Source organism: Macaca nemestrina, chromosome 9, assembly GCF_043159975.1.
Source record: "Macaca nemestrina isolate mMacNem1 chromosome 9, mMacNem.hap1, whole genome shotgun sequence".
NCBI classification, from domain to species: domain Eukaryota; kingdom Metazoa; phylum Chordata; class Mammalia; order Primates; family Cercopithecidae; genus Macaca; species Macaca nemestrina.
This window is the reverse complement of record NC_092133.1, coordinates 67,945,153-67,965,727: the sequence shown is the minus strand read 5'-3', so window position 1 is coordinate 67,965,727 and position 20,575 is coordinate 67,945,153. Positions and strand designations below refer to the sequence as shown.

At 52.7% G+C, this 20,575-nt stretch overlaps 1 protein-coding gene across 3 annotated transcripts in view; it reads right to left on the bottom strand.

The window, feature by feature from the left end:
- The window catches only part of LOC105466056 (cadherin-23), a 386,971-nt gene that overhangs the window by 193,104 nt on the left and 173,292 nt on the right, over window positions 1-20,575 (bottom strand). For all 3 annotated transcript variants that reach the window (XM_071069711.1, XM_071069712.1, XM_071069713.1), the window contains exons 8-9: window positions 18,516-18,644; window positions 11,420-11,498 (exon numbers count right to left, since the gene is read on the bottom strand). In XM_071069711.1, the coding sequence (XP_070925812.1) occupies window positions 11,420-11,498; window positions 18,516-18,644 (208 nt within the window). The remainder of the gene's footprint in view (window positions 1-11,419; window positions 11,499-18,515; window positions 18,645-20,575) is intronic.

The window sequence follows — 20,575 nt, the reverse complement described above, 5'->3', positions numbered from 1 at the left end:
GTTTGGTGGGGATTTTACAGAGAGCTGAAGTCTGAGGGTTATACAGTCATGGAGGAAGGCCACAAGTCAGTGAAATCTGGATTTTTAGAGACCCCATTAATATCTACAGGCTGAGAAATCCACGCCTGGTGTTTCTTGTTTGCGTTTGTCATCAACTAGACTATAATTTTTTCAACGCTAATAATAACAATAAAGTGTGCCTACTATGTGTTAGGCACTGTTTTGAGAGCTTTGCTTGTATTAACTCATCTGATGCTTAAAATAAGCCTATGAATATTCCCATTTCACAGATGAGGAAACTGAGGCACAGGTGGATGTAACCTGCTCAAGGTCACCTGAGATTTGAGCCCAGGCTGACTGTGGGAAGGGACTGTGATGAAGGTTTCTTGCCTGCTCTCTCTTCCCAGGGTGCCTTGCCCGTGGCAGGCACATAATAAATACTGATGACACGGACACGCTGATAGAAACATAGGTGCAGATGTCAATGTTTTTGTTCCCCAGGGAAGCCATGAATCAGAGCTGTGTGGGGTGGGAGGTGGCTGATGGGCTGAGTAACTAGAACTCCATCTGGCTGCTCACTCTCTCTGCAGGGTACCCCAGGGGGTCTCCCTCCTACGGCCCCCACCGAGTTCTGTCATCCTTCCTGCTTTAGCAGCGGCTAAGCTGAGCCCAGAGAGACAAGGAAATAGCAATGTGGACTTGCGGGTGTCTTCAGGTTTAATATCTTTGTAACCATATTGCAAAAGGGCATGCCTAAGACAGCGCCTTATGCTTAATCTTTCTCTCTTATTGCTTTTTCTTTTGTATGATTTAACCTTGCACCAGGTATCAAGCTAGATAAATAAAAACTTTTATTTCAGATTAGCCTCGGCTGGGGGCTGCCTTGAAAGCTGAGCAGTCATCCAGGGAGTCAGATGAAAAAGGGAGCTGGGAATCTGAGCTGCTTAGAGGGGCTCGTCTCAGGTTCAAAGCCCCCAGAAGATATTGGAGACCTTTTCTGAGGCGGGAGCGATGAGGATCTCCTCCCATGCCCATAGCCTGGAAAGGTGGAGGCAGGCAGCTGACATTTCCCTGGTCCAGCCTTCCTAAATCCCCTTCCTAGATGCCTCCTCATCCTAGGTACCCTCTCCTCACCCTGGCGTTTTCTTCCTGACGTTTTTAACACACCGAGGAAACACTGTCTTTGCTGATTTATTTACGATCCCTTTCCTCCACTAACATGTGAACTCCATGAGGGTGGTGATGGGGGCTTTCGGTTCACAGCTGGTCCCGGGGTCTAGCATGGAGCTTGGCACACAGTAGCCACTGAATAAGTACTCACTGGTTAGCTGAATGAATGAATGAACAAATGCATGAATGAATAAATGAATGATTGAATGAATCTTAATATTCCACTCCTACACACAGACCACCAGGCTGACATAAATCCCTTGGCTTTTCAGGCAGAACAGCAAACAATAGCAGAAAAAAATGTGAGTTTTAGAAGCAGGAAGGTCTCGGTTTGAATCCTGGGTCTGCGGCTCATTTGCCATGTGGCCCTAAGCATGTTTCATGAGCTCTTTGCGTCTAGGCTTCCTCATCTGTTAAACGGCTCTAGCCAGCCACATTCGGGGGTTATGATAGGGGTGAGAGATGACGTATGTAGCTGAAGGCAAACTCTTGAACACATCCAGAGAGAGATACATGGATGCTCATAGCAGCACAGTTTGTAATCAACCCATCAACAGGGAAATGGATAAGTAAACTGCAGTATTTTCCCATGATGGAGTAATACGCATAGTAAACATGAAAAATGATACCCGCCTGACAGCATGGATGAGTCTTGGATATATACTATTGAGGAGAAAATAGGAGTCCCAGGAGCCTATGTATAACATGATACTTGTAAAATAAAGTTCAAAGACAACTAAATCCAAGCAATATGTCACCCACACACATGCGATAAGATATTTCCCACAAGGAAGAGAATAAGAGAATACAGGATTCAAATATGTGGTTCTGGGGGATGGGAGGCAGGGAATGGGGTGGAGGAGGAACACACAGGTGGTAAGGTGTGGGGAAGGTAAGGCTAAGGTGAGGGTAAGGTGTGGGTAAGGTGAGGCTAAGGTGAGGGTAAGGTGTGGGTAAGGTGAGGCTAAGGTGAGGCTAAGGTGAGGGTAAGGTGTGGGTAAGGTGAGGCTAAGGTGAGGGTAAGGTGTGGGTAAGGTGAGGCTAAGGTGAGGCTAAGGTGAGGCTAAGGTGAGGGTAAGGTGTGGGTAAGGTGAGGCTAAGGTGAGGGTAAGGTGTGGGTAAGGTGAGGCTAAGGTGAGGCTAAGGTGAGGCTAAGGTGAGGGTAAGGTGTGGGTAAGGTGAGGGTAAAGTGAGGGTAAGGTATGGGTAAGGTGAGGGTAAAGTGAGGGTAAGGTGTGGGTAAGGTGAGGGTAAAGTGAGGGTAAGGTGTGGGTAAGGTGAGGGTAAGGTGTGGGTAAGGTGTGTGTAAGGTGAGGGTAAAGTGAGGGTAAGGTGTGGGTAAGGTGAGGGTAAGGTGTGAGTAAGGTGTGAATGACGTGTGGGTAAGGCGACATAAGGCATAGGTGATGGTCTTGCTCTAGGTGGGCTGGTGAGTTTCACAGGCATCCACAATATTATTAAGGCTAAGAATGAAACAAAAGAGAGCTACACATGGACCAACGTTAATCGTGAGCCAAGAATTACATTTAAATCAATTCTGTGTACCAGAGGTAGACCAAGTTAAGAGAAAGAGAATGCAAACTAAATGGTGGCTAATTTCATATTCCTCCAAAGATCTCAAAGCTCTTGAAAGTCAATAAAAAGCAGTTATCTTAAAGATTGAGGAAAAAGCAGAAAAGAATCAAAAAAGAAAAAAAGACAAGTTCCCGTTGACATGGGGGAACCAGAATCTCCCACCCAAACAACCTCCAACCATAAGCAAGAACCCCACCAACCCCGCAGAGCTGCCTCAGCCATGGCTCTGGCTCAGAGACATGGTTCCCTAAGCTGTGTGGACTAATAAAAAGGGCCCATGCAGTCCATGCTTTGCCCAGCTGGGGAAGTGGACTCAGGTCTAGCAGAAGGGGGAAGCCTTGAGAGTGTTTCCACAGCATTCTATGTTCCGAGCAAGGGACAGAGACAGACTCCTGCCCATGAGGAGGATATGGGGAAGACGAGACGCAGAAAGGGAGAGTTTCACTGTGCTGCAGTGAAACCTCTTAAAAGTCCACCTACCAGTGTTATTTATGGGAAGGAAGCAAGGGGCAAGCCACTGTTACTGACAAAGAGCATACAGGACCTCATTAAAGGAGAGAGGAAGAACAGGGAATCATGAGCACGGCTGTAAAGACTGGTTTATCACAAAGGCGGGCTCATGAGAGCACCAGGAGAGGCCGGGTGGCAGGAAGCGCAGCCTGGAGAGAAGAGGGAGAAAGATCGGGGGAAGGAAAAAGTGCAGACTTTCTCGTGGCTCATCAGGAGAAAGTGAGCGTTGGTGTGATACATTGTTGCTGTTTCGGCCTGATGAGGGGAGAGAACTGTAAATAACAGGCCAGCGTGTTTCTATAATTAAATTAAAAACCCTTCAGAGGCTCTGTCCCTAGAGATTCTTGAAAGAAGAGAGCTACAGGATGCAAATGGGCTAAACCTACACTTTGGACGGTAGGCTTGTTCTAGCTTGAGAGAGAATGCTTCTCAATTGCTAGTGGCTGCAAGAGGGCAGGTAAGAAAGGCTTGGAGGCCCATCCTTGTGCTGGAATCAATTAGTGATGTCTGCCATGGGTGAAGAATGGGGTGCTTTGGTGCATGTGGGTCTAGGGTGGCATTCACTGATGTTAACAGGCTTTTCTTATGAATATGTCCCTTTCTGCCTAGGCCACCACCATGACCCGAGAAACCCAGACTCAGACGTTAGTAGTTTGTCTCCTCCTTTTCCTGCATCATCTATTTTCAGTACATCACCAGAGCCTGCTGACTCGGCTCCTATACATCTCCACAATGACCCCCAGACCTCCCCTCAGCAAGGATAGATTAGAGTCACAGCCTGTTAGCAGATCGCCCTCATTCGAGTGCTTCCTGCTCCAATCCACCCAGAACTGTGTGAGATGAATCTCCCAGTGACCCCGTGTTCACTTCCCCCACCCCAGCTGCACTCAAGAACCTACTTCTTTTTGCTTTCTATGTCTTCTAGCAACTGCCCTGCCACCCCTCTCTCATCTGCCCTGGACTCCTTCCTGGTGACCTCTGGCTCCAGCCAGGTGAGCCATTCCCCAAGATGCCCCGAGATGTTTGGGGCTTCCAGGCACCCATTGTGCTACCCCAAGCCAGGAGCTGTGGTGTGCAATTCAGAGTTCCAAAGCAATTCTGCTTTTCCTGAGTTTTTACTTCTCAGGGTGAGAAAATGCCAAGCAGCTTAATCACAAGGGCTTTGAAGTGTTTCGCACGATGGTCTCCTATGATAGCTGTCCCCCACCAGGCCATGGCCAGGGGCCCAATTCAGTTATTGGCATATGTCGGGGGTGTGAGCTTGTGCAAGTGTGACTGTATCTGATTATTCTCCCTGTGTACACACACACACACACACACACACACACACACACTTCCCTTCAAAGCAATCAATGTATTTTCATGTATTTCAATGTATTTTAAAGCACCCAATGTACCTCCTCGCTTGGTAGCATTAAAATAAAATTCAGAGACAAGCAAGGGAAAGCTCTGTTCTTCACTAACATAGTACCCCAGTGTGACCTGGAAGTGAGGCCACTGCCTTTCAAGTTGAAAGTGAGGGGTTTTGGCCTGATACTTCTCACTTACCCTTGATTCTAGCCCTGTGTTTCTCAACCTTCTCTTCATCATCACCCACCCCACTCAATCCCTTGCCCCAGGAGCCACTTTAGACATTTTTACGTAATTACTTTCCTCCCCTGACATGAAATGTCAACACCACGGATATAATGTAAATCTGCTTTATACATTAAAAGAGTAAGATCTTCCCCAGTACAAAATTTTGCTGCCATTGAGAACACACGCTCCTTTAGAACAGAGCTTCTCAAAGTGTGGTCCCCAGGCCAGCAACATCAGCGTTGCCTGGGCGCACCCAGAGTTTCTGATTCTTTAGGTTTAGTGAGGATGCAAAACCTTGCATTTCTTTTTTTTTTTTTTTTTTTTTTTTTTTTTTTTTGAGACGGAGTCTCACGCTGTTGCCCAGGCTGGAGTGCAGTGGCGCGATCTCGGCTCACTGCAAGCTCCACCTCCTGGGTTCACGCCATTCTCCTGCCTCAGCCTCCTGAGTAGCTAGGACTACAGGCGCCCGCCACCGCGCCCGGCTAATTTTTTGTATTTTTAGTAGAGACGGGGTTTCACTGTGGTCTCGATCTCCTGACCTTGTGATCCGCCCGCCTCGGCCTCCCAAAGTGCTGGGATTACAGGCTTGAGCCACCGCGCCCGGCCAAAACCTTGCATTTCTAATAATTCCCAGACGATGCTGATGTTGCTGCTCTGGGGACCACACTTTGAGAACTAGTGGGTTGTCATGGAAACTGGGAGGTTCTGGAACCTGAGGGACTTGGGTTCGAATCCCTGCTCTGCCTCTTAGTAGCTGTGACTATTGGCCAATATATGTAAACTCTCTGAGCCTTGCTTTCCTTGTCTACATCTCTCTCATAGACTGTTTTGAGGGATAACTTGTGTCCAGGCTGTGCCTGGTACATGGCAGGCACCCAATAAACAGGGTTCTCCTCCCCTCACTCTGGGGGATGGTCCTGAGCTGTGGACGACAGCAGATGGGGAAATGGATGTGGGCAGCAAGAAGAGATTAGGCCTTTTCAGCATGAAAAGAGGACAGAGCTCTGCCCTCACCCACGGCACTTGTCTCGTCAGCACCTCCTCCAAGGCCTCCACGCCCCCCTTGGCCTCTGTCTGGCTCTGTCCCCCAGTGTGGCCTGTGGCCGAGCAGTCGGGGCTGCAACTCTCAGCTGGACACCCCAACCTCTTCCTTACTTGCTCCTACCTGCTGTCCCCCAACCTGTCTGCTCCACCTTGACCACAATGAGCTGCCCAAAAGCACTCCTGACCATGCACCCCACCCCCCAAGACCCCCCAGGTGGCCCCCTGCTGCTCTCAGGACCAGGGCTGGCATTCTCCTGAGCCAGACAGCCCACATGCTGCATGGCCAGCCCGGCCTCCCTCTGCAGCCTCAGCACCCGACTCCCCCACCCCCCCGCCACTGCCTCCCCTGTGCGCTGCGCCCAGTCACGCTGAGCTACTGCAGATGCATGAATGTGGCTCCTCTCCTACTGCAGAGTCTCTGTACACACTGTTCTTTCTGCCTGTCCGCCCCTCTTTCCGTTGAATTCTTACTCCTCCTGCAGTGCCTGGCTTCTGTGATCTCTCCTTGTGGAGTCTCTCCAGCCTGCGCTGAGTGGCTGAGGCACCCCCTCCCAAGGATCCTTTCTCTCTTCTTATCATGGATATTTTTGAACACACACAGAAGTAGATAAAACAGTCTAACGGGCCCCCAGGGAGCCATCACTCCACGTCAACATCAGCATATCTTGTGCCTCCTCTTCCCAGAGTTCCACCCGGGGAACAAAGCTGCCTCTGCATAGGTCTGTCTCCTGACCAAACTGCAGGTTCCCAGGGCGAAGATGGTGCCCTGGTCTCCACCACCTCTCAGGACATCAGCATGGCTCCTGGCCCGGAGAAAGCCCTCAGTCAACTGTGGGTGGGAATGAAGAGTCCACTCTGCTCAGTGCCTTAGCTACAAGATCAGGTGCTCTTCTGTGTGCTGACTTGGCTCAGCTCACTAAACCCCCATAGGCCTGTGAGGCAGGGGCTGTTATCATCTCCATTTTACAGATTGGAAAATGGATGCTTAGAAGGTTGTACAGCTGGTCAGTGGCAGAAGCTAAGCTGAGGCCACCTAACTCTAGAACAGAGCCGCCAACAGAATTGGAATATGGGCACATGGGTGATTTTAAATTCTCTAGTAGTCACAAAAAAGAAATAGGTGACATTAATTTTAATAATATGCTGTATTTCACCCAGTATATCCAAAATATTATCATTTCAACATGTCATCAATATAAAACATTACCAGTGAGATATTTTATCACCTTCTTTTGCACACTAGGTCTTCAAAATCCTACGTGTTTTATTGACAGCATCTCTCAACTCAGACTAGCCACACTTCAAGTGCCCAGTAGCTACATGGGCTAATAGGCAAATGCATTGGCTGGCACAGCTAGAGGTCACCACCATGGACAATGGCTACAGAGCCTGTACTCTCAACCACTGCCCTGTGCTCAAACAAATGAGGAAATGAATGAATGAGTCCCAAGGACTCCTGGGTCCTGCTTGTTCCTTGACAATTAATAATCCTTAATATTTTATGGCCCTTTCAAGTCTCTCCAGCACCTTCTCACCCATGTGGGGATTATTAACCCAGTTCCGTGGGCGAGGACCACGGGGTCGAGAGGTCAAACCCCTTACTCAGATACATTGCTGGCAGGTGGCACAGCTGGGCCTCGAACCCACAACTTCTGACTCCAAGTTCAGTGCTCTGTTGGTCGGAGGGAGGGGGGCGAATGCAGCTGCCCCTTGAAGGGGGGTTGTGTCTGTCTGGCAGAGGAAGGATGAGGCCAGAGGGAGTGTCTGTTGAGACCACAGGCTGGGGCTGTCCTTTGGGGATGGGAGCCTGCAGAACTCTGTTTTGGTCAGGCCCCAAGAAAATGATGCCACTTGTGGGTGGCAGGGCAGGTACAGGCTGAGGGAGAAGATGGGACCCATGCCAGGTCATCTATGGGAAAGAACTTGTCATTCCTCAGTCTCAGTTTGGCCACGAGGAGCTGAGAACAAATTGATGGCAATGGAGCCATAACTTAGCGCTGAAGGCCTCTTTGTTCTTGGCAAAACAGAGGGGTCATTAGTAATGGGGAAAGCACTGGTGTGCAGACATAAATCCCCACAGCTGCAGGGCTGATAAACAGCCTGGAGGGGACAGGGCCTCAGGGGACTGGGCAGGTTAACTGTGGGCCATGGATCCGTTGTGGGCTCAGGCCTGTCTCCAGCCACGTGGGGCAGATAGGCCTCACCCACTGCAGACAGAGCCACCACCAGCCCAGGCTTCTGGGGGTGTCCCAGAGACTCGAGTCACCCACATCACCACACTCAGGACTCTCCACTTGGCTCTGCCCACCCGCTACAAAGCCCTTAGTTCTTTCTTTCAAAGGAAAATGGTTCCTGAGCTGCTAGGGCTGGGGCAGGCCCCTACTAGGCACTCAGGGCAAGCTTGGGGCAGTCAGCTGTGAAGATGCCCTCAGGGTGACATGAACCATCCCTTCTGCCTGCTTCCCAATAAACAGGCACTGGCCAGGCCACCCAGGAGAGGGCTGCGACCAAATATCACCAGAGAAGCAGGTGTGTGACACAGACCCTTGGCAGACAATGTTCTTTTCAGCCGCGTCTACCCTGGTGGAAGGAAGTAGAGATGAGGCCAAAATCCTAGCCCGCTGTCCACCTGCTCTCCTGGGGACAGTGCCCTCCTGCCCATCAACCTGCTTTAGGTTCATGCTGAGGATGGCTCTCAGGGAGACTGTGCCAGCCCAGGGCCAGGGAGAAGGGGGCAGGAATGGCGGGTAGGGGCAGCCCCGTTGAGCCAGTCAGGATGGGTAGGGAAGAAAGAGAAGGACTGCCCTTTGCTCGAGCTGCTCATTACCCAACAGGGGTTTGGGCGATGCAAGGTGGTGACAAACATCCACAAAATAGGTAGAGGAAGATCTAAGGCCACCCAGCAAGTGTTGCTCAAGTGGTAACATACCAAGGATGCCAAATATTTGTCACATAGTGGCCCTCTCCCTTGCCACATCCATAGCAGACTCTACCAGTTGAATACTGCGCTCATGAGCCTGTTTGGTTCCATGATCCTCTGCAGGCAGCCATTACCAATCAATCAAAACTGGCATGTGAGAAGTAACCCATTTGTCATCCTTTCTAAAAGCCCTTAAGACACATCTGTGCTGGCAGTGGGAATCCTATAAAGCTATGCTGAATGCCTCAGGCCTTCCAGAAGTTTCTGCCTCCTGCCCTCACCTCCACATACATCCCTTCTCTGTGGTTTCAAATCTTGGGTCTCCCTTCTCACCCTGATATGTGTACTTGGGAGCCTGTCCCAGGAGATTTTGCCCCAGTTGTGCCCGGACTGCAAGCTCCAGAGTCCAGCCCAGGCACCAAAGGCTCAGCAGCTCAGCCCTCCAGCCTCCTTCCCCAGAGGGAGAGAGTAGAGAGATGGTTCTGGCTGGAGCTATCAGGGTTTATTTGAAGACTGGAGAGGACTCAAGGGTCTGGACTGGCAGCCTGTCACCCAGCATGAACCTGGAATGGACCAGCGCCCTGGAGGATGGACTCAGAGTCTCTGCAGAAGTTCCCATTCTAAGCATGACCCTGAACCAAGTCCTGGCTCTCTGTTCCCCACCTCCATCCAGGCTGGGGTATATCTGAAACCAGCCTAGAGGCTGTCAGCACATGAGAGACATGCCCCCGCCCAGCTGAGCACTCCCTTCCTGCTGCCACTCTGTCCTGGCTCCCCAACTCCATCACCCAGGGCTCACCGGTGTTCCCTCAGTTCTCCAGCACAAGCCCCTGGTCACTGGGAGGCTCTTATACTGTGTCTCAATTTGCAAAATTCATGAAGAAGATCAGCACCAAGACAGGCCTCCTCTTCTTCTCTGCCCACCTAGAAAGGGCCTCGATTCCCAAGCGGGTCCTGCCTTCCTGCAGAACAGTTTCCTTCTGGGGCCTGGCTTCCTCACATCCCCATCTGAGGACTGCCTGAACCTGAACTGCTGTGAGAAAGGACCATTCTTGGACCCATCCCAGACCTCCAGGAGAATCTCCGTGGGGCCCAAGGACTTTGTATTTTGGGTAGGAGCCCCAGGAGATCTTGGGCAAGCTGGAGTTTGAACACTCACTCCCCTAGAGTGACATTCACTCATTTTGCAAGTACGTATCAGGGTTTATGCTAACCAGGTCCTGTGCTGGACACCAGAATGATGAAATGGGTGGAGGGGGTGGTGCAGAGGCCCAAATCCATGCTCCTGCTGCCGGTCACCACCTGCGCTGGGCTGGGAGTGGCTCTGGGTCCCAGAGTACCCTGGGCTTAGAGACAAAACAATAGTCATGTCAGCAGCTGCAGGTCCCAGGGGGACACTGCAGGTGCCAAGGACATGAGATGTCTCCCTCCTACTAGCTAACCCCTAGCTTCCCAAGGTAGCATTAGCTGCTAGCTCTAGTAATAACCATAGCTAACACTTATGCAGTACTTTACATGCATTAACTAGGCCCTTTATATGTTAAATCATCTGACTCTTACATCACCTCGAGGTAGCTACTCTTACTGCTCCCATTTTGTGGAAGTACAGGCAAATTGAGGGACAGGGACCCACCCAAAATGACTGACACAGTAGACTCCCTCCTCCTCCATGTTCTTGATCACTATGCCTTGCTGTCCTCTGAGCTTCAGGGGCAGGATGCTACTCCAGCAATGCCAGTCCCGGTTCTGGGGGTGTGGGGGTATGGTAGGGAGAGGCAGTGGGTGGAAACTGGCCAGACGTCCTCTCGGCCATCAGCCTGGCCTGCCCAGATACACCAGGCTGACCCTTCACCGACTCGTGGGCTGGGCAGGGAGGCGGTGAGTGGCATGTATGGGGGGTGGGCAGAGCCAGAGTCTGTGGGTGAGCAGCCTCTCGCCGCATCCTCAAGGCATCCTTGCTCTAAAACCAACCAGCCCTGGGAGAGCCGAACAGAGCTGCCATTTGTCAGTCTTTGGGTGGGGCGTGGGTCAGGGATCCTGTCACCCAGAACCATCTCTGCCATCAGTCACTATTCTGCTCAACCAAGGCATCTGGTGGCAAGGGGGCCGATGTTCCCCCCTGCAACATTCCAGATGCGACATGAATTCCTAAGGGTTGGAAATGTGAAAAGAACATGAAATCAGCTGTAGTTGCAGCTCCGTTTGTTCTACAGTGATGTTAGAACTGCCACCTTTTCATCAAATACGAAAAGAAAAAGACAAACCCAGAGGGCTGGAGGAGGTTAGATGGGAGTCACCCAAGTCCCAGGCCCAGAGCCCCAAAGTGCCCAAGTGTCTCAGACCGTGGACAGCAGCACACGCTCCCACCCCCCAGTGCCAGCCAAGCAGCCCCCAGACATTTTAGCCTCTGTCGGCTTCCCAGCATCTCTTCTCCCCGTTCCTACTGCCTTCACTCGGTCCCCTTCCTGGCCCTTTGGCGAGGACTGTCCCTGTAGGCAGGTCTCCTACCCTGTCCCACATGCCCACAGACCTCTCCTTAGCCCTCAGAGCCTGAGACACCTACTGGCTCTCCTTGGGTGGAGGACAGAGGGGTGAGAGGAGAGGGGGCAGCCTCTGCCTTACCTGAAACAATGGTGTAGCCAATGCCCCGGGGACGTCCTTTATCCTGGTCTATGGCGGTGATGATGCGCACCGTCGTGCCCTGGCAGAAGAGAGGAGGGACTTGAGTTTGGATCCCCTGGCTGCTGTCTTTCTTTGCAGCTGTAATGGCACCCACAGCTTCCCTCCCCAGGCTGATCCTGGCTGCAAGGGCAAACCAGGAAGTAGGTGCCAAGGGCTCAGGCCTCAGCTGCCCTGGGCACACACTGCAGTTCCCAGGCAAACACCCTGTGGTCCATGGGGAGGCCCAACCTTACCGATGCTATCATTCCCCTTTCCCCTTCCCATATCCCTTGTTCAGATGGACCACCATGGAAGAAGAACCGATGAGGAGCATCCAGCGAAGAGAAAAGAGATCTGGTCTCTAGCTCAACCACCCATCACATTGCTGTGTGACCTTAGGAAGGTTACTGCACCTCTCTGGCCTCACTTTCCCCCCACCTTAATAAGAATAACAGCAAAAAGCCTGGGACCTTGTTTTCACCGGGGTCTGAATAAAGGCGAACATGATGGATCAATTACCTTAGGGATGAAAGCATAAATCGTGAAAGCATGTACCTCGGGGGATGGCCATGGCAACTCCGGAGGCTGCCATGGCCCTAGGAACCATGGCCCACACAGTGCTGTGCCTGGCAATTCCTGCTTGGAATGGCTCTTCCCACACCCCTATTCATTCTCTCTGCAGCACTGGTGGAGAAGGGGCCAGGAGTTGGAACTAATAGGATGGGGAGCCAGGGGAATGCATTCTTGGGGAGCACAGCCTACGGCATGAAGTCAAGGATATCTGAGCAGACAGCTGCTATACACATATAAGGAGTGTGAATACACATGTGACTCAGATGGAGCCATGTGTATGTACCAAAAAGGGGAGAAGTACACCTGGAGGAATTGGCAACCTGTTGTACAGATGGCAACATTCAGCATGGGTCATGAAGCATGAGTAGGAGTTTGCCAGGGAGAGAACATGACGAGGAAGGTGCTCTGGGTAGAAGGCAGAGCTCAGCCTAGTGCTTGGAGGCATAAGACTGTCCTAGGAAGAGATCCTGGCATACAACTGGCACATTCAAATATCAATTAATGGGTTGGTTGATTGACTGAATAAACAAATGAACAAACAAGAGTTTGTTTAAACCTTCACAGAGCCCTTAAACCTTAGGGTTTAAGGTCACCGCCACCACTCGCTGAGTCACCCCTTGCCCGGGGCAGCCTTTACCTGGCTCCCCAGGTCCTATCGCACCATGGCCAGTGCCAGCCACGCCTGCCCACCTTGCTTGCCTGAGGCTCTGGTTCCAGGCCACAGTGTTCCCCTGGGTGATAGAGAGCAAGACAAGCCTGTCCCCACCCCCTAGGGAAATGTCAACTCTGGCATCTGCATGGCTAATGAGGGGCTCTTGTGGTCTTGGCCACTTCTCTACACTCACTGTCTATCAGCAGGAGGCTGAAGCCTGCGCTGCACCCCCACCCCCCTCACCTGTGCAGAGAGGCTTGTTCCCTGACAGGCACACCCTGCGCTTTTGTGGGACAAGCTGCTCCTCCTCTAACTCCACCCAGTCTTGCTGCCATGACACAGCAGGGGCACCCCCCTACCTCACCCTCCCCAGGCACTGGTATCCCTTCACAGCAGTTGCTCCATGCTCTCCTGGCCTGCTAGGATAACTAGGCCTGAGGCCCACCGGAGCACCACCCCAGAGAGTCACTAAGCAGTACTCAGGGGCAACTGCACGTTCCAGGCACACATGCAGGGCAGGGCTAGGCCAGGCCCCGGATAGTGATCCTCAGGAGGAGGCACGAGGGGGCTGGTGTAGGCCTGTGTAGAGGAGACCTGGCGACCAAAGTGCCCTCAGTCCTCAGAGCCCGTGCTGGGCTCCTGCATGGGGCTGCCCAGAGGCCTCCTGGGCGGGCAGGGCTCTGTGGAGGGCAGTTGGTTCACCAGGACAGGAGGACAATGGGGACTCTTCCCACAAGAGTCATACCCAAGCTTCCATGAAGCAAGGTCTGACAGGCTCCTGGCAAAGTCTGGGGTTTCATCTCTTTTTGGGTAAATAAATCCACTTTTAATAAAACCCTGAGCTTTTAATACAAGTGCAGCCAGAAAGACTGGAAATGTTATGAGAAGGAATTAACAGGGAGGAATGAGGGCTCCTGGGAGCCCACAGCTCTTGTTTCAGAGGCTCAGTGATTATATTTTCAATATACTGAAACTTATTTCCAAAGACAGGGGATGGAGAAGTGCGGCTGTGCTCGACCCAGAGCCGGCCCCGCTCCCAAGGGCATGCGGCCTGCTGTGCTTCTCCAGGGAGCCAGTCCAGCTGCGGTGTGTACCAGGGTGCGACCTGCCAAGGGCATCTGCCCTTCACAGGAATCCACATTTCAGGGAGTAGGAAGCCTCCTGAGAGAGAGGCTACAGCGTGCAGGCCTGCAGGGGCCCAGCTGTTTGTGATGGGAGGAGCGGACAAGCACCACAAACTGGTTAAGGGTTTGACTCTGCTGCCAGACTGCATGCGCTCAAATCCTTTAAGTTACCTGTAACCTCTTGCTGCCTTGTTTTCCCCATCTATAAAATGGGTAAAAATCACAATCCCCAGCCCTCAGCAGCCGATAAACGTGAAGCACTCAGAACAGCACCTGACGTGCGGCAAATGCTATAAACGTGATTGTTACTATTTATTTGGGCCTAGAAGCGCTGTGTGCATCTGAGGACAACTCAGGGGCCTCTTCCCAGAAAATGCACATCCACGTGGTTTTTTCCAAAGAATTTCAGCAAATTCAGACTCCCCAACACCCCACATTAATCATCTCTACCTAGCGGCAAGGGGCTTTCTGTGCATCGTGAGGACAGCTAGCAGCCTCCAGGGCAGAACTGGCATGAGTGGAGTGCCCACGATGTGCCACTGTGTGGGGCACCCAGCAAGGTTCCCCCTCTCTCTTTCCTCACATGGGGGTACGTGTGAGCAAACTAAAGCTCAGAGTGCTCAGGGATTTGCTGAGGGTCACAAGGTGCAGTGGGGAGGGGAAAGGGGCGGGGTGACTGGGGAAATGGAGGGCCATGTGGGGTGGGCCCGGGGGACCCCATTGCTCTCCGGAGGAGGCAAGGGCTCAGGGCTCTGTACCCAGTGGGTGTGCCAAGCTGAGATGTGGGTGAGGTGTGAGAGGCAGTCCCAGCCTCTGAGGCCCGGGCAGTGGGGACACAGTGGAGAGAAGCTGGACTTCTCCAGAAGGGAGCAAGTCCCTTCCCTCTGTGGCTTGTCCCTTCCAAAGATGCCCTTGTCAGGAAAACCGTGGACACAGGAGCCCAGCTGGGCTGTGCGTGGCCTCAGGGGTCCATGTCCTCCTCCTTCTCAGCAAGCTCAGCCGGGACACCCCCTACCCCATTTCCATGACGGGATTAAGGACTTGAAAGGTGAATGGGCAGCTTGCTTCGGGAACAGGAGGCGTCCTTGGAGGGGGCAGGCTGGTGGGGGCTGAAAGGGACTTCCGATGAGAGCTGCCACAGCAGATTCTGAGGTAGCAAATCCTATTTCTCAGTCCTTAATTCCAGTCAATTCCAGTCGAAGGGCTGATAGGCATCGGCTGGCAGTAATTTGTGCAGTTTATCCGCTCTTTTCACCTTCTATCGGCCCTTCACTGACGGGCAGGCCGACATGCTGCTGCTCGAGTGAGGAAATTAAAATCTGATGCAATAATCCCAAATAAGAAGGATTTTATTAGGTAATATATACACTTTAGATGAGGCATGCTAGCCCAATACGCTGATAGGGGGAGGCATACATGCTGCGAGCCGCAGATAAAGAGGGGGAGTTGGGGAGAATGGGGAAAGGTCCGGTTGGGGCCCCGGGGCAGCAGAGGCAAGGCTGGGAATGGGGGTGCTGGGATCCTCTGGCCTGGGAGGCAGAGCAGGCCAGGGTGCATCTCAGCCTGGGCCTGGCCGGGGAATTGCTGCATTAAATCAGGGTTCTACACTGTAAAGGGACATGGAGGGCCCAGATCAAGGCACAGAAACCAATTAGCAGCCAGGAAAGATCAGGCTGGGAGTGCAGGGGAATCAGCCTGCAGGACAGAGGCTCTGCAAAAGGCGAGGGAACTCGAGAACTCCTCACGTGTGGAGACCAGAGGAAGGGCAGAGGTGTGTGGACACAGAGGTGGATTCTGTGGGCACCAGTGGAGCCGGGCAAGGCTGGAGGGTCTGAAACCCTCAATGCACTGCCTTCTCTGGCTCCCCCAGCCCAGCCATAAGCCAAGCTACGGGGTTCAAGCCTGCACCACCCAGATTGAGGGTCTAGCAGATCCCTGGGCATGGGCCTTAGTGCCCTTGTGGAGAAAAAGGAGCAATACTGGCGAGGCAAAGAGACATCAAGATCCCTGTCCCCGAGAGAGGAGAATCATAGCATATGCCAAGAAATGGAGCATCAGGAGACCGGGAGTTAAGGAGGGCAAGGATCTGGTTTGCTGAGACTGAGGGGGCTGCCCTAGCAGGAGCCTGTGGGATCACCTGGACAGCAGAGGGCATGGCTTAGCATGGGGCCTGCACATGGGACAGCCTCATCAATGTTTGATGGGTGCATAAAAGGATGAAGTGCAGACTGAATGGATGGACAGCTCCGAAATCTGCAGGTCTGAAGTGAAAACACGCACACTGAGCATTGCACGAAATACTAAAAACAATACTAGAAAAAGACAACTTAGGGGTCTCAGGGGACACTCACACCAGGAACACACATCTTGCCAACTATTACGACTCTGAAAGGAAGCTGAAGCTGGGAGCCCCAACCCAACCTGGCTACTGTAATTGACTGACCAGGTCACTGCCCAGCGTAGTTTAACGTCCGCTAATTGGCAACACTTGCTGTGTGTTTTATGTGCATTATCTCCAACCATTAAAACCCTAAGGCGAGGGAGGCACCACTGCAGGCACAATTATCCCCCTTTCCCAGTGAGGAGGTGGTCAGGAGGCTGTGTGATTCAGCCAAAGTGAGTACGGCAGTGTGGGACTCCTTTGAGCTCCTCTGCCAGCCCGGCCACCACCGTGTCCTGTACTTCAATCTAGTTGGCCTTGGGCATCTTCCCTGCCCTTAGCCCTGGGCATGATGCCCTGGAGACCCAAAGGAAGGCTGAGATCATGTTCCAGAGACGCAAGTACCTTGATTACTGGGGGCTCAGAAGTAGCCCACATATATAGGTAACATTACAGGCAAGACTATAATTAAGTGGAAAATTATGCAGCATAGAGAGAGTTAATTCTACCAGGGTTGAGGGAGAGGAATTGCTATCTCTGGGACAGGTAGGGAAGAAGCCAGGGAAAAAATTATAAGAAAGGTAGAGTGAAAAAATTATAAGAAAGGTAGAATGGGTGGGTGGACTTTGGGCTGGTGACAAGAGCAGGCACAGGGGCGGAGAGGGTGCAGGAGGGTGAGTCTGCCCAGGGTGTTGGTCTGCCCAGGGTGAGGGTGCCTGTTCATTTGTCCATTCCATAACCATCTCCTGAGCACACACTGTGTGCTATGCCCACAGCAGACCCCGTCCCTGCCCGACTGCACGCTTCCAGCCCTTCAGGGGAGCAGAGGTGGGGCAAGTTGTTCAAGAGTGCTGAGCACTCAGGAGATGCCCAGGGGCCATGGGCAGATTGTGGGCCCTGCCTCATCTGAAAATAGCACGTCACGGCTGACCTGATGCTGTAAAGGTATTGGCCTGGCAAAGTTGGGCTAGGGGCAGAGAGAAAGGGGGCTAGGAAAGTCATGGGAAATGGGCTGGGCTGCACTGAGAAGAGTCAGCCTTCAGTCTCAAAAGCTGGGGCTCCCACTGCCCACAGAATGCTAAGAAAGAGAAGGCTGGGGAATTGGGGGCATTGATCTGTCCCCTTCTACTCTCAAAGCAGCTTCAAACATTCAACAGTAGCAGGCTGGAAAGGATCCTGCTTCTTGGAGCCTCCCTCCACACCTGCCCCAAGAAGGAAGTGGCCGAATGCCAGCCCCACACACCAGGAGACTGGGGCCTCGTGCTCTGAAGGGAGGCCAGTGGTCAGGGCAGCCCTGGTCTCCAAATGAGGGGTCAGGCCCAGGAGCACAGCCTGCACCCCAGTCAAGGGAAGCTCACCTGTCACGCTGAATTCTGTGAGCCTGTGCGGAGGTGTGGGTGGGGCCCTGAACACCCACGAGCCTCAGGCGGGTGCCCCACTTTGCTCCCAAAGCTGAGTCCTTCCTCTAAGCACACTGAGTTCCCTCAAAAGAAGGGGCTCATTTATCTTTCCCCAAATGCTGTTCCCTAAGCTGATGACCAGGGATTGTGACTGCCTAGGGGAGGTAGCTTTTTCTAATTTTTCCACCCAGAGCCGGTGTTGCATCCAAGTTTGCACAGACGCACGAGTGGTTATGAGACTAGAGATGGCTGCCGTTGCCCATCTGGCCCACAGCTGAGCAAAGCTGCCCCACCCACAGCCTTGCAGAGTGGGCCGAGGCATGTTTTGTCCTCTAAGACACCCATGGGTAGCCGATCTACAGGCTGGTGACCTATGACCTTGCAACACACCAGAAAAATCAGGAGCCTTTCTTGGAAACCTGGACTTAAGAAATCCAAAGACTGGGCGTTAGGGAGGGCAGCAGGAGCTGCAAGCTCGCAGGGAAGAGCTGGGGCCAAGAGAGCCCTTGAAGAAGGGCAGCTGCCACCATCTCTGGCAGTGCTCATCAGCAGAGAGGGACAGACTGACACGGCAGGGACACAGCTGAGCTACACTGATGTTCTGTGGAGCCAGACTGAGCCTAGATCCATTCTCCAGCCCAGGCTGGATTTTGCATGGGATCCCCATCCCTCCACATAAGTCTGTCTGAATGGCTCCCCGTTACTTGCCCTGGAAGCCTTTGTTCTTTGCCACAAGGAGCCCCTGGGGTAGAGTGAGAGGGTGAGGAGATGGGCATGGTGTGAAGAGTGGCTGGGGTTTCACTGTGCCAGGACACCCATCACTGCCACGCACAGGGACTGTGCAGGAGCCAAGGAGGAGCCCAGCCCACTACAGGGCTAATCCCTAACAGGAGCTCGGAAGGAAGTCCCTCAGGGCCAGGAGTCTTACCGGAGGAGAATGCTCGTAGATGTTGGTACTGTAAGGCAGGTTGATGAAGATGGGGTCCATGTCCTGGACGTCTGTGATGATGATGGCCAAATTGGCCAGGGTGGACAGAGGCCTGGTCTTATCTTGATCCTTAGAGAGCAGAGAGAACATACAGCCTTAGGCTGAGTGATGGTGGGGACACTCACACACATATGTACACACACACAGACCTGCACTGTGCAGCACATATGTGCAAACACACGTGCGCACACACACACACACACACCCATGCTCTTGCACTCCAGCAGGGAAGGGCTTGGTTAAAGGAAGCTTAAGAACTCTAAGAACCCGCGGTGATTTCTGAACTGTACAGGAAAACACAAACAGCATCCCCAAGGTCCAGAGGAAGACAGCTTATCCAGTGTTACAAAGCAGGGCTGGGGTACAGCTAGACCTCCAGCCCCTAGCAGCCCGGGCGTGACTTCCCTGGACATCGGGTGGTGGGATGACCAGCTTGGAGTAGATATGGTGCCACCTTCAGCTCCTTTGCTGAGTTCAGCCGGGGGCCGCCACCCCTCTCTGTGCCCACTTCCTGTCCCCACTCATCCTAGGGCAGCAGGGGATTGACAAGGATGGGGACTCCTCTGAAGAAAGGCCACAGAGGGGATTACTCTGGCACCTGCGTTCCTGCATTCATGAGTCCCTTGCTTTGGGCTGGGGTTTTACGGGTTAAGGACTTTTCCCAGTCTAACCAGCAGGGGGAGCTCCAGGGTCTGTGACATTTGGGGGACTCCAAGAAAGAATCCTGAGAGGTCACATAGGCCATCCCCCTGTAGCCAGGCGAGCAATATTTAAACCATCAGCTGGGAATTTCATTGTATAAAACCTCGCCAATGCATCTGTAGTCCCAGCTGCTCAGGAGGCTAAGGTGGGGCAATCACTTGAGCCCAGGAGTTTGAGGCTGTTGTACACCAAGATTGCACCTGTGAATAGCCACTGCACTCCAGCCTGGACAACACAGCGAGATCCCCATCTCAAAAAAAATTTTTTTAATGCTTGGCAAGAAAGAAAACCCCAAACCTATCTCCTACTGTTTAAGTAGCCTGCTGCAACTGAATAAAAATAGCCAGCAGTAACAGTAACTGCAGTGCTTTGCACAGATGAGGTGGCAGCCACTCTACCGGGCACTTCACTTGCATCTGTAGTTACAATGGGCCCATTATTCAGATGAGTTAACAAAGACTCAGAAAGGCTGAGTAACTTGCCCACAGTCATACAACTTCCAAGTGTGTAGCCAGAACTCAAACTCAGATCCTTTCACATAAAAATTTGCCACTAACAGTTTTGACTTAGAGCTCTAACACCCATTCAGTCTCTTAATTTGCTGAGTAACCTCAAATGAGTTCTTTTTCCCTCTGGGAATCTGATGTCCTTTTCTGTGAGATGAAGGGGCTGAAGTGAATGACTTCTAAGGCCCCTCGGGCTGGAACATTCTCTGAGTTAAGATTTGAGGAGCGACTGTCCCCAGGTTAGATCTCCCTTGGTTTGTCTGGGGTGACTTGAATGATGCAAGGCATTCCTGGTGTTCCAAGAAGCCTGGTACCTGCTCCTGGCCTGCAGAGATGGAGCTGCAGTGTCTAGGAGAAGGGAGGGCTGGTTGTCTTTAGGAATCCTCAGGGACAGCCAAGGAGAGGGTGGGGGGGGGCCTTCAGGGATGGGAGTGCGTACTGCAAGGGAGGGGAAGGTCTGGAAGCAGGAGGTGAGCAGAGAGGTTCTCAGGGGGCAGGCTCTCAGGCTCCAGGACCAGAGCCCGCACCGCAGGCTTGGGCACTGCCCATGGGGAGAGCTCCCAGCCAGGGACCTGAATGACCACCAGGCACCCAGGACTAGAGTGGAGAGGCTCAAAACAAGTCCCCTGGCCTCTTGGACAGGGGATGCCATCGGCTCTGATTTGCCATAACCAGACTTTTTCAGGCAGCTGGCTTTTGTCTAGCCTGGCACAGGCCCTCTCTGTCCCATACCTGTGGCTGCAGTCCTGCTCATGCCACAAATGCCCCTGCCCAGCCCACTCTGGACTCTGT